Here is a 14,686-nt window from a genome sequence, read left to right as displayed (position 1 = left end):
TCCTCAGTTAAAAGTATTATTGCTGTGGTGAGGAAAAATAATGGGGATGGTAGTCAGAGCTTCAAGTAGACTCATCAGCAATTATTTTTTTTTTCTGTTTTTCATAAGCACTGTAGCCTTCTTTCCAGACAGAAGGAACATCATGGTAGACAGCATATTATGCTAAATGTTTTCGTGCCATGTCTGTAATTACCAGCAGAATCAGTGTTGGTCATCAGATCTGACCTGACCATAGGCACAAGGTGCTGGGAAACGTGTGAATGAGGCTGGATATTACGCAACTCGGTGACCAGGCTGACATCCAGCCACTCTTCAGAAGCAGAATGCCGAGCAATGCCAAGTACAGACAGTCTGACAATGGGGAGCCCTTCCAGATGCGCTTCTCCTATCAGCTCCCTGGCAAACCTCACCCTTTATGTGTCTCTGTGGAAAAAGTCTGCTTGTTACTCTGAGTAACTGCAGACATATGAGACATTTCAGGTATGATCCTTTGCTGAGCATTTAATTTTTCCACCAGGTGATCCAATTTGGCTGTGTGTTGAACAAATGTCCAGTGATACCAACAAGGTGGACAAAGATTTACATGGCAGGTTCCCTGCTCTCTGCTAACTCCCCACTTTGCCTGGGGGAAACCCCAGGTAGCTTCTTGCACCTCCATTGGGGGGTTAGTCGCCCTACTGTAACAACATGCGCCCTGAGCAGCTGGTGCATTTTTTTCCTACGTGTTTTAATGGTAGTTAATATTTTGGCAATATTTTTTTCTTACCTCTTCTTTTTTAAATCAGTGCTTTTTTAAAAAGCCACACAAACAGACACTACAGGTAGAGCAAAATCTGCAATGAGAGAGAGTCCTGCCCTGGAACAAACAAGAGCAGGCAGGAGAGTCCAGATCAAGCCCCTCTTGTATGGTCTATACTAGAAAACAAAGTTTGGTTTCCTGTTTTCCAGGCGAGTGCCCTAATTGCAGGCTGAGAGCCCTTTTCATCACTGATTCACTATCCAGCTGGGTCAGGAGAGCTCCAGCAGGGAATGTCCCCAGGGAAAGGGACAAGCGGAGGCTGCCGGTCTCCCTTGCTCCAGACGGCATGCTGACTGCGAGACTGCCGGCTCCTACGCTGGGTCCCTCCAGCTCTCTCCCTGCCTCCTGATCAACATATGAAAAGCCTCACGTCTACCCTGAGGTACCACAGCCAGAAAAAGCAATCTTGACAATTTTTGCAAGGCAGGAAATATGCTTCCTGTCCCCCCAGCTCTGCTGGTGAGGCCTGTGCTGTACTAAGAAATAGCAATGCACAAACGTATTTCCACTTAAAACGCAATTATTTTGCTTGCCGTGGATCCACCAAAACTTCTGATAGATCTGGCATATATGTGTCCTCTATTTCTGTCATAGAAGTGTAATTATTCTGTGGGTTCACCCCAAGAATTAGGTCATTGCAGCAAAGTAAGAGTAAGGGAACCAAGCATTAGGAGTTTGGAGGGAAGAAGTTGTTCATGAAAGTTAAATTAGTCTGCAAAATTATACCCTTCGCCTTCTTCTCCCTTTCCCCCATGTCAATGTACATGCTTTAAAAATCCTGACTCCTTGACGAAGTTTGAATGACTCCCAACTTAAGCATCGCATTGCCAAAAGCCTCTTTTGTTTCTTTATAGTTTGCATCTTCCCACACGTACAAACCGCCATAAGAATACCCTCCAGCCATGGGCTGAGACATCACAGTTGAAGATATGTATGAAAGAGTAGGTGCAGAATGAAGCACAACCAGCCAACCAACAGCTCAGCAAGCAACCAAGAAAAATACAGGCACAAAAAGACACCTCTGTCCAAAGAAAAGCTGCAGAAACACAAGGCTCAGTCAGCAAGGACTGAGCTGCCATTTGAGCAACCCTTGGGAGAAGGTTGTGTCTCTGCTGAATACAGGGGACCAGGCTCCTAATTCAGACACCTTAATCAAATGCGTAAACTTAGGCGGGATGAATCTGGACCTCATCACTCAGCCTGACTGGGAAAAGTGAGGGATGATAGCATTTGCCACCTTTGCAGTGCCTCCGAGAGGACAAATGAATGGGAAAGTGGGTTGCACAAACATCACAGCACTGGAGGTCAGAGAAATAGCTTAGACAGAAACCCGTTTCATGGACCCACCAATATCTCTAGACAGTGAAAGGTCTTCATCATTCAGCCTCAGACAGAGTTGAAAACAAGGGACCTGCAACTTAAAGGTCAAGTCCTGTGGCTCACTGTTTATGTAAACCAGGGGAATTTGGCAACACTAAAGTAGATTTATCCCCCATGGATACTGACCATTTAGAATTTGACAACTTGTAAAAAACTTTGCTCCTGTCCAAAAAAAGTATCTAGCTGGCTACGCGCTTCCCTTGAACCAAAGACCTTTGCTTTCACTAAGTCCGGTGACTGGTGTTTCCGCACAGTAGTTGAAAATACCTGTTTTTCCAAACAAATGAATTTGGATATTTTAATTTGTAGGTTACTAAGCAGTCCCGCCTCTGTACTAATGCTCCATTGTGCCTACACAGGACTGCAGTTCACTGAAAGCTCATAAATTTCATGTGGTTCTGCCTAGTCTTTATTTTAGGTTCTTGAATCATTTTTTGCTTTCCTCATTTTCCTTGCAGCTGCAGAGAGATATAGTAAGCTACTGTATAGCATTTTGAAAGCAGGGCCTCTGAGAAGTTTCCAAACTGCATACAAGCAGGTTATTCTTTGGCTTGTTTTCTTTGGCTTGGTGTTAGCAGTACAGAATGAGTCAAACAGTATTAACTTTCAAGAGGGAAGTGGTGTGGTCAACCAAAACTGTTTGCGGCTAGATTGCGAAGATAGGTAGAGCAGGTAATGAAGAACAGCCCATAATGCAGGGTGTAGGTAGGAGAGGCAGACAGACTCAGACAAACAGAATCCTTAGTAATTAAATCAACACTGTCGCCTAAATTTTTCTGCAGCTTTTTGTGCTAAGGTTATGACACAGCTTGGCTTTTCTGGACTGGTCAGCCTGGAGAAGATGGCCTGGTGCATGTCATGCTTAATGGACTCAAACTGCAACACTCTGCAAGGGAAGAATAAAGGTTGGGTGCTATGAAAAAAAAAAGAAATATATCAACTTTCATTTGTTTCTGGTTAAATTCTTTCTTGTGTCTCCTCCCATTTTTACAGGCTGTTCCTTATCTGTTCCACGATTAAAGAAGGCAAGGAAGATGTTTCCATCCTTCCCTCTCTTTAGGATGTGTTTCAGGTATTAACAAGCACATTGTGCCGTCATACAACAGACAACTCTTTCTCTTACGATTCAGAAGAAGACTTGAGATGGCCTCTCCCAAGCATTTGCACGCTTTGCACAGACCCGTGCAGCACTGACGTAGGAACAGTCTGACCAAGATTTATCATGAACACTAATAGAAAATGCATTTACTCATTACAATTCCCAGTTGCAGCAGACAAGCAAAGAGCAAGGACACAAATGGAGATGCAGAGCAAAAGTACTTTCTGCCATCTTCACAATGGGTGACAGAGGATGAAGCAAAAGCCTGCAGTGTTTTTGTATGGGCCTGCAAGGAGGAAACTGCTGCACCTTCTAATAATCCAGGGTAGACGAAGCTGGGAGAGACTGCAGCACAGCTGGATTTTCACCCCTTCCAGTTATATTCCAAGAAGAAAATAGGGTTGTTCACTGAAAGTGCTGCACAGCTTCACCCAGCCTTTCTCTTAGACACATGTTGTTTTGGTAAACCCGTAAGTAAGTAAGGCAACTCCACAAAAACAGAGGCTTCAGAAAAGGTCCTGCACTGCCAAAAGCTTGTTTGATGAACAGGAGTGTCTGACCACTCCAGACAGGGTGATAGTTTCCCTCCCCCTTGTCCCAGCTCCCTGAGGAGCCTGAGGAAGAGAAAGCCCCCTCTCTCCAGCCTCCTGTGGGGAGTAGGGTGAAGGAGGCAGGTTGCAGAAGTTGCGTGCAATTGGTCCTGTTGCCCTCCAGCTCATCCCTGCAGGAAACTTTCTCGCCTGCCAGCAGTCCGGTAGGTATTTCGTGGTAAACCCCAGAGGGGACAGTGGGACTGCTGACCGATGCTCCAACAACCCAGCTTTGCTAGCTAACCTCATCCTAGGAAGGGTAGAGGCTATATGACACCTTTAAAACCAGAGAAGGCAGGTGCAACATGGGGTTTGAGCTACAAGTCCATCCTTCCCCAGCTCATGCAAAGCCCTGGCAGCTGCTACAAACCTTTTGTTCGCTCACGTTTAATGACTGCCATTCAAAAGTCCATCCTGGCTGAAGAAACATGATGGATGAAGGACCAGACTCAGAAATCTTTGATTCAGAGCACCACCAACTAACTTCACTGGAAAGATACTTGGCATGTCAGGGAAGTAGGGTCTTCAGTGGAGACCAGCGTATAGTCACATCCCCTATGGCCAACTTACTTGCCAGGGTGCTGCATATTAATGCTTTTCTTTATATACACACACAATACAAGTGGCATCTATACAGGGTTTTTTTGTATTTCTATGGAAAATGCTGTCTGCAAAAAGACTTGTTCACTGATCTTAACAGCTACAAATTCTTTGTAGGTAAGTGCAGTTGACAGGAGAAAGTCAGACCTACTGACTGCTTAGGAAGAATTTTCAGAAGTAATATACTTTCACCTAATTCTGCTTTTGTCACAGTTAGAGTACTTGCCCACTGATTTCAGCAGAGCTAGACTGAGGCTGTATAGCCCTTGAAAATCCCACCATGCAAATATAGGTAAACACTTAAAAATATTCCCCACAGTCTGTATAGCCATTCAACCACTAGGCAATATAATAATGAAATGCAAAAAAAAAAAAAAAAGGTTGTCAGAGATGAAAAAAATGAAAGAAATGAAAAATAGCTACCTACCCATTCTCAATTTAAAATCACCCTAATTCAAGGCGGGGGTGTTGGGGGGGAAGAGTTGTGTGGGATTAAGTGTCTCAAAAAAGGAGTTGAAATAATTTCTATAGGACTGGGCCAGTCTTACTGCCATTCCTAGCCTACACCACAGCAACTCTGGTTTTCTGTTTACTTGCTTTATGTGAGGAAGGAGCCTGTCTTCTCAACACTTCTGTGTATCTTTAAAAAAACAGCCATATAACTAGGCAAGCAAATATATATGAGCTACTACACTCCCAGAAAAGCAATCTTGACACAAGATTTTGTATTGCATGTATTTGGCAATTTTGTTAAACTAAAATGATGAATTCCCTGCCTCATGTCACCCAACAACAACCCTCCTAACTGACTCAGCAGTGGGACTGATAAATGCCAGGGAAAATAAACCTGTTGCATCTTTTGGAGATGGAAAAGAAGTGTCTGCACCATGAAACCTCAGGGATGCTGGTATTAGAAACCTATTGAGGTCCTACCTATTGAGTAGGACAAAAAGGTTCCCCTCTATCACTGTTACACCAGGGAGTGCTGAGCATTCATATAAATTTCATAATCCTTTGCACAGCCGATGGAGAACAACCAGCACTGGTTTTAGGAGCTGCGGGTAGCCACCAGCCAGTTCAAGTCCATACGAGGCAGGTCTTGCCTGCACCTTGCCTACACTGAGGGATCTTTGCACTGGGGTAGTTACAGCAGCTACTGGTCTCTGCTTTTCCTGGTCTTTTCAGCTCGTGGGCAGCATGCCTGCTGGTATGTCTGTATGATTTCCAGTCTGAAACCAACAGCTTGAGAGCATGGGCCTCTCCATCTCCACTCATGTATATGAGTTTTGCTTCAGGTTCCTGCTTCCAGTGACCCCGCACTGGGATGGCCAGGTGAGGGGACTCTGAGACCTCAGACAACAGACGGCTGTGTGCCAGCCCCGCCAGCCGCTGCAAGGGGGCCGGCCCCAGTGCGGAGCTGCCCCTGCCCCAAGGGGGCTTCTCCGCCATCCTCTCGTGGAGGAGAAGGGGCTTGCCAAGCAACCGGGATGTGGGGCACAGAGAGGTCCTTCTGGGACATGGGGGACCCGAGAGCTGCAGATTTGCCCGTGGATGCTCTGCAGAGCTGACTGCATCCAGACACGCGACCGCTGGTCCCATTCTGCAGCCAAGCTTTTAACATCCAGTGTCAGGTGGTCCTGTGCTATGTGATGCTCCTGTGCTATATGGCCCTGTGCTAAGCCAGAAGGCCCAATGCTCTATCACTGGAGCAATTCAGGCTGGTTGTGTGAAAGTGCGTGCACAATGGAAACAGGCCGATTTCCCCCTCACTCTTCACTTCAGAAAACACAAGTCACAAATGGACAAACTGCTCTCTGTTCTTTAGCTCTTTGTGTACTTTCATTATGAAAAATGGGCTGGTGGCATGCACAGCTTTCACAGCGGGGGGAGACGTGCCCAACCGCAGGACATACGTTTTAGGCTGTTGTTCCCTTGCTGTTCTGGGGGACTGCAGGTCTGGCCTGGCTGGTGGGGGGCTGCTAGGACTGTCCTGCCTGTTCAGGAACAGCTCCCTTGGTCTGCAAGCATGCCCTTGCAGTAATATACCATTTTATTTTATTTAAATGGATTCAGTTGCTCTTCTTTGTCCATCCTTTGATGAGACACACAGAGAAAGGAAACCAGCAGTGATCCCCTACCTACCCATATCCATTTAGAGACAGCAACACATCAAGTCACATTGCGTGAATTTGAGCTAGCGATGTTTTGTAACTCCCCCAGACGCCGCACACTTGCACATAACCATTGCACAAGTCAACTACAAATGTCCCCAGAATGCACCCATAATTTAAGCACGAGTCCGCCCATGTCAGTGTCACCTAGACAATAGGATGTGGGGATACAAACACACAGGCACAGTCCCGGCAGTGCGCAACCGTCGGCTTTTCTTGCAGCCCATCCCTTTCTTTTGTCTGTACGTGGTCTATTTAGGTTGGAAGCTCTCGGAGGCAAGTACCTTAGCCAAGATTTTTTAAACAGCAATTAGCACAGTTGGGTTGTGATACTGAGAGGGTGGTGTGCTGCGGAGCACGCAGCTAGTGCTAGCAAAGGAAGAAAGAAAGAAAGAGTACTCGTTGCATTTCTGTTATATGGACAATCAACTTGTAAGCAGCACCTTTTCCTCTACGCGTTTTCTGCTAAGTAACCTTTAGGCACTGTAAGTCTCCAGGTGAATGGGAGGATCTGATAAGCCGTCGCTGAAATTTATATGGTGGGTCTCTTCCAATAACATGATGATTCATTTTCTTCTTGGTTTCTAACCTGTTCGTTGGTACATGTTAGTCTCAGTTTCCAACAGATGGAGGCAGTTGCAGCAGAAAACAAGCAAGAAATGAAGGCATTTGGTATTATTTCAGCTCACTGAGATGAAAAGTTTTCTGGAGAATGGTTTGGCTTTTCCTTGCATGAAAGGCTGAAGGTGGAAGTGTTGTGAAACCCTCAGAGGAATCATTCCTCCCCAGCCTGACATATGCAGAGTCTTCCTCGCTTCTGCTATGGGATGAGGGATGCTAGTCCCTTGCGGGCTCTGCTGACTCTCCTCCAGAAGCTGCTCTGGGAGTCTGAGTCTGTGGGCAAAGGTTGGACAGGGCAGAGCAAAGGACAAGCAGATCAGGTGTGCTTAACACCACCAGCCCTTGGGGATTCCCTAAAAAAGACCTCAGGCCGGGCAAAGGGGTGTTTGAAGATTTCCTTCAGAACAGCTACAGGCCATGGGCTTTCCTTGAACCTTAGAAGTGAGACGGGGTCACTTCAGATCAGGGTCTGAGGGTGTCCTTAACTGTGGTTGACCAAAGGTGTACCTGCCCCCCTCTCCCCCCCACCCCCAGCTAGCTTTGCCACGAGGCAAAAGGAAATTTCCATTCCTAAAAAGGCACTTCTTGGGCCAGCAGCTTTTTAAGCTCCTACTCAAATGCTGCTCAGCAATATTATTCTCTCTCTCTCCGCTCCTCAGCATCCTGCCCTTTGATATAAGGATGCCAAAAAAGTATTTGGGAAAACCACATATCCAATACGGGATAATCACATTTAATGCCCAGCTTAACCTTGGACATCTCAGGCCCACTGGGGCTAAATCCATGTAGCCTTTTCATTTTGCGCCATTTTCAGGCACCTGGTCCATTAGTGAATTTTTCAGAGCTATGTAGGTTAAAACAATTCAATGAGAAAAACAGAAAGAAGCAGTCAAAAGAAGAAAAACCTAATTTTTCAGCAGACATACACAGCAGGTCAAATGGCCTAAGGGAAATATTTAATTTTAGAGTCATACTATTCCTACCAAGTTTCCTAACCAAAAGTATTTTCATCAGGAGCACTACACTTGATCTGGTTACTGCTAATGATTTTCCCCATGGACTTAGCTCATAAAAACATAAATTGCTTTATGAATCATAGAATCATAGAAGTTGGAGAAGAAAATGATGGGTTAGGTCATCTTGCCCTTCTCCCTGACAGTGCAGTATTATTTCTTTTTATAAAAAAATTTGAAAATAAGCATTTATTCAGAGCTGGAGAATAAAAATGCTAAGTTCAAAAGAGATTTTAAAAATACATAATGAAAGCAGTGGAGGAAAAGCCAGATTCTTAAGTACCTTGGCTCTCTCTACAAGCCATCACAATTTGATGAGAAGTATCGTCTGGATAGGCACAGACAGAAATCCAACAGCAAAAAAAGGACAATGGTGTAAGCCCTGTGCATGAGTAATTATCACAATTGTAAACGCAAATCTGATAGTTACATAGGCAAATATGCTGCTAGGCAAAGACCTGGCCATCACAGTAACTGTGACCAAATGTACAATGGGATGTGCAAGAACCCAAAGTCTGCAGGCCTTTGTGCAGAGCGAAGGTGGCACGTGTGATAATACACACTGTGCTATCATCACCTATCATGGCATTGCCACACATCCCAGTGAGCCAAAAAGTCTGTGCTTTGCGTATTTGCTTTTGGAGCCTTCGGTTTGAGTATTTTTCTGTTTTCCAAAAATGGTTTCAAATCCTGCTTTGTATTACTTTTTGAAGCTTTTTCCCCAGGCGTGCCTATTTGAAGAGGCTGTCCTTTTGCATTAAAAAACCCCACTTTGAGAACTCATCTAATTCTGGCTCAGAAACTGCTCTTGATCCAACATTCTCTGAAGACAGAAGAAAATGTTTCTGTTATTTCTTAAAATAATTGATCTTAAAGGTTTTAAAAAAATGTTATTTTTATGTCCTGTAAATTTCACTAAAAATCATCTTGCTGTGAAGTTCTGACTTTTGCCTCAGGTGGCCTCAGAAATGACCCCTTAACTTCCAGCATTTTTCACAGAGAATGCAGGCACTCACCAGAATTCAGACTGACTGAGAACCGTTATAAAGTAAATGAATCAAAAACTGTTGCTGGAGTTTGTTTTGGACTTCAGCATGTTTTTTCTAGATCTCTGTAAGACAGCAGTATCTAATTTTGTTCCCATTACTGTCTTCCACAGATTTCTTTTGAATCGGGACATCTTAGAAAATACAGCTTGGTATTTCTGTAATTCCTTTAGCTCAAGTGAGTGAGTGAGTCATGGATCTGTAAGCACGATCGTTCCCAAATATCGATTACTGAAACTAGAAACACTCTAATCTAGCAGTTTTTATTTTGATTCCAGTCTCAGTGCAAGAAGGCCTATATAATTTTAAATCCCTTCAGTAGACAGCATGCATGTTTTGATACGTCTAACCGCAAATCTTGCATGTGAGTTTGCGCAGGTAACAGCCTTGCAATCTATTTTTGTACAGGCTACACATGTAACTGATCTAATCGATCCAATGCAAAATAATAGGATACACCCGCCGAGCGAGGGTGTAGAAAAATAAATGTATAGCCCAAACCCGCCAGAACTGTCTCAGAATGGAGAATGCACTGGGTACCATTTCTTTTCTCCTTCACAGCCCGTGGTGTGTCTCTTCAGGCCAATCCGTATCTCATTCAAACATGTAAAGAGGAGAGGAGATACCAGACTGATCACAACAGCCGCTGCGATTCAGAAACCCTTGGTGAGGAGTCAAACCAAAGGACTTTGCAGCCCACTTAAAAACAAAACGAGCATAATCCCTTCTATGCTGCGTCACGAATGATTTAGCGATAAAAGGAGCTGTGCATTCCTACTGAGGGGGGAGTCTGACCTCTTCTCCCGGCACGCATAAAGCCTCCTCCACTATGAAGCTGATTTGCCTACAATGAAGTGAAATTATTTACAAGGAAGCCTTTACATACATTTGAGTTGGGAAGATACGTATGTTGCTTCAGTATGTATTACATCTCTACTTCCTTTTTAAAATGTAGAATCTTATTAAATATTAACTATTATACCAACTGAAGAATTGATTTGAAACAGTAGGTATGCCTGCAGGATGATTTTGTTTCTTACTGTTCTAGCAGACTCATATTCAAAAAACTAAAGCTTATTTGTTGTCTGCAAACTATGAACATGCCCAGGTAATTGCATATGCAAATCTGGAACTTGCATATACAAATATCTTTTTTTACATGCACAGCTGCCTGGTTCACCAGGGATATTTTTCAGGGACAATTCAACAACAATTTTAAAAAAAATATATATATACAAGCTAAATAAGAAGCCTTATGCTGTCAGCAGTATTTGTTTTAAAGTCTGGCCTCAAATCCAAAAAACATAGGTCAGATTTTTCCACTAAATGCATGCAGCATCATGATGCAACTCATACAAATGAAGGCTCGAGTAGAAAACGCACAGGCAAGATATGAGTTTTCTAAGGTATTTTTGTTGAAGTTTCAAACCCTTCTTTTCTTCCCCCCCTCAGTTAAGCAATCCCAAGTGGTGAGTCTCATTCTCTAGTGGGTGTTTGAATCCTGCTGTTCTCTTCTCCCAGGATGATTCCACTTAAGCAACAGCCAGAACTTCTGCCAAGCGTGCGGAAGGAGTGCAAGAAACTAACCACAAACCTCAATTTACATCAGGGCATTTCGATAAAAATATGAAAATGCCCCATTCGGGCTAGTGACTGAGGTTAACGATTGCCTCTGGTAACAGGCAGTGCATGTGCTGCAGAAGCATCTATACCTGCAGATCAGCTCCACCCTCCCTTCACTTCACCCCGCAGACAAAACAGCCTGCCCTCGCCATCTGAATGAAACAACCGCCTGTGTGAAGGGCGCGGGTATTCCCCTAGAGGTATCAAACCACTTGTCTCCTCCTTGGTACTTAATTCTTAAAAAAAGAAAGGGAAAAAAAAGAGGAAAGATTGGCTGTCTGTGAAAATGGGTGCTCCTAAGCTATACGACAGCATGCGGTACAGTGACCTCCACAAAGCCGCAACCAGGTGTCCTCTCTCAGGCATTTATTTATTTTTGCAGGGTGGCTGAGCTTGAAAAGTTAGATCAATGACATATTGGTTTCCAATGCTTTAAAATCCTCTTAACATCTGAAAGGCAAGACTAGCAAGAAATGATGCGTAAGGTATACGCTGCCCACCTTTTACCAGCATCCCTTCTGTCAGCTTTTGGGTATGGTCCAAGTCATCCCTGGGTAGACACTTTAGAAATGCAATGGAAGTCATATTCTAGATCAGCTGGGCAGCCGTGAAAAATAAGGCTTCAGGAAGGCATAATTAAAACCATTCATAGGACAGCCTTGGCTTAAAACATACCCACTGCTCCACATGCATTGGATATTGCTGCGTTTCATGAGGGTAGTGATGAACCTCTATACTAAACTGCCAGCCTGGCCTTCTGCAAATGCTGTCGTTAGCTTACTTACTTCTGGGTTCACGAGGTCCGTCCACTGTTATCTTGATGGCTCTGTGGTATGTGGCTACTTGTGGCGGATTTGTGAAGACCGTGATAGTCAGCGTGAAGCTTTTCCCTGCAACAGGAAAAAAATGTTACTGAGCATATGTGTTGAGAAAAGGTCTACTCCTCATTTCAGATAGCACTCGAACAGACCAAATGGCACTAAACCACTTTAGCTGTCCGTATCTGAAGATAGATATGTGCCCAGAGAGCGGCGTGCATAACCTCACAACTGCCTGGTGCTGGATGCTTTCACCTCTGTGGCAACTGCTCAAAGCTTTTGGAAAAAAAATTAATTTATATTTAAATGATCTGCACTTTGTTTGTAAGAAAAGGAGGTTACCCTTAACAGTTAGAGTTTATCTGATCTACATGACTGCTGGTACGTTATCTGTACTTTCTAAAGGGTGTTAGTTCAGAGAGGCTTAGAAATTGTGGCTGACTCTTCCAAAACTGCCAGGGGAATCTGATCAACAGTGCCTGTTAAAATTAAAGAGAACTGGGTGCTCACATCCCCTAGGCAGATCATAAAATCCCACGCTTTGTGGTTGAAGCTAGCATTAGATCAATTCCATATTGCAAACCAGAACCCTTTAAAAATAATCTGCTACTGCAATGCCAAGAAACAAAGGAGTGGAAAAAATAAAAACATCCCTACAGCTTGTCCACAGAGAATTAAAACGTTTTATGAAGACATCACAGAGCAGTATGCTTAGTTTCTCTATTATTCAGTAAGAAAACTGTGAAGGCCTTTTCAAAATTGTTATGTGCCTGCCATGGCTCTATGTCGGGAAAAGCACTCGTTTTGATGGCTGCTGGGGAGGGTTTCATATCTCCCTGTGACTGCAGTGTTTTCAGATCCTGCTACCCCAGGATTTGCTTTTCGCCAATGCCAGCATTTACTTCAGGCATTTTTTAAATAACAAAAGTAACATTCTGCATCTTTGATAAGACCTCATATATGCATTCATTATGGCTTTGGCCTGGACAACAGTAAAAACATTGCCTGTCAGCAGGTTTAGCATAGTTATCTCAGCATCACAGAGGACTCAGATACTGACAGGAATCTTCGTTATCAGTAAGAGACATCAAGGGACATCACCCCAAGTTAGATAACCAGGAACTGTTGTAAGAAAATTGAGGTTCTCTTCCTTTGGGCACATATTGTGTGAGCTTTCCCATACAGCTCTGCCTGCTTCATTTTACCACTTGGCTCCAGCCCTCCTGAGTGCTGAGTTTCTTCCCTTCTAAGACTTCCCATTTTTATTGTTCCTTTCATTTATCTATATAAATAAATGTAAATTGAGATATAAATGTAAATATAAATGCCTGCCTCTAGCAGCAATATCCCCCCCCCCCCCCCCATGCACATTCAGTTGCAATTCAATACTTCTCTTAATGCAGTTCCTACTTCGGTGCTAATGGTCTGCATCAACATTGCAGCAAGCACACACACATAGCTGTTACTGGAAACTGTCCTCATCACATCCCTGTGAATTAGGGAGGTATTCTCCCCACTCTAAGGACAAGGAACTGTAGGGAGATAAAGTGTCTTGGCCACGATTTCACAGGAAGCCTGTGGCCAGCGAGGCTAATCACTTCGGCTGCTGCAACTAAATCCAACCATAATCCTGAATCACAGCCCTGACAAAACAGAAGCTGAAACACAAGTGTCGCAAATCCCAGGCCAGTGTCTTCCCACCTCCACATTCTCGCTAGAAAGCAGTCCCTGAGATCGAAATAATTACAAGAGAAGCAAAAGTCATTTCAAATCCCTGTCTCAGGGCCTTTGGCCCTCAACTTGGGTCCTACGTTTACCCAGACCAAGGATGGCTGTGTTCTTGACATTCTTTAAATACCAAATTACATGATAAAGCTTTAAAGCTTTGTTACTCTTTCTCCACCAGCACAACAGATCTTTCTATGAGGCATCACTAATAAAGTTCAAAAAAACTTCTTTCCAAAAAACTTTATCATCCGTAGCATTAGACTTAACAAATATCAGAGAGGCACCTGTAGATATCCCTTCCTTCCAAAAATAGTTTCCCTGTATCATTATATACAATACCCAGATCACTAAGACTGAAAGAGACCTCGAAAATACACTTTATTCTCTTTACTAACCTGCAGTATTTCCATCTTGCTTCCCATTCGTTTTGGGTTTTTTTTTGACAACTGCTGATGAATTAGGTAAGGTGCTTCTGCTGTTCTGCTAGAATATGTAGTCAATTTATTTCTTTAGAAGGATTTTCCAGGTACAAAAGAAACGCAGAAAAAAATTTGTAACAATAGTGAAATGTAGTAAAATGTGGCCACACTATCAGTATACAAGACCAGAATAAAGAAGAAGGAGGTGAAATTATGTTCAGGATTTTCTGCAGAACAGACTAGTTCTCAGAGCCTGTGTAAGGTTGTGACACAAGTTGGCAAAAGCAGGAAGATATTTAGCTTACTTCTTGTTGACAGAAGACTATTCATTAACCACATACTGGTTAACCACAGGACTATATAACCATAAACCTATGTGTCACTCATTGCTGCTTACCAATAATTCTGGCTGTGTTTTTTCTCTGGTTATTCTGTTTCCTTTACATTTATCTTTGTTAAGTGGTTTTATCACTTTTATTCATAGCTTCTACATTATTCATCATGCACGTATCTGGCTGACAAAGGTAGATTTAGATTGGAAGTATTGTTAGTGAAAACTGTGTTTTATGGATATATCTGGTTTGGGATGACAGTAGGAATATAAACGTCTCCTCCTTGGTTTTATGTATTATGATACAGCCATGATACAGGTTTTTATTTTCAACATATACTTGCATAATACACACAAGCGCGTGCACATACACGCACACACATACATATGCAACATGCAGCACACTAAACTGGTGAAAATAATACCAGTGAATACTGGTGAAAATAAT

General features: G+C 43.4%; 1 protein-coding gene across 3 annotated transcripts in view; it reads right to left on the bottom strand.

Moving 5' to 3' along the window:
• RUNX1 (RUNX family transcription factor 1) overlaps positions 1-14,686 on the bottom strand; it is a 73,495-nt gene that overhangs the window by 38,650 nt on the left and 20,159 nt on the right. For all 3 annotated transcript variants that reach the window (XM_059819507.1, XM_059819513.1, XM_059819521.1), the window contains exon 3: positions 11,728-11,832. In XM_059819507.1, the coding sequence (XP_059675490.1) occupies positions 11,728-11,832 (105 nt within the window). The remainder of the gene's footprint in view (positions 1-11,727; positions 11,833-14,686) is intronic.

This window comes from Gavia stellata, chromosome 1 (genome assembly GCF_030936135.1).
Source record: "Gavia stellata isolate bGavSte3 chromosome 1, bGavSte3.hap2, whole genome shotgun sequence".
NCBI lineage: Eukaryota > Metazoa > Chordata > Aves > Gaviiformes > Gaviidae > Gavia > Gavia stellata.
This window is presented reverse-complemented; position numbering and strand designations above follow the sequence as displayed.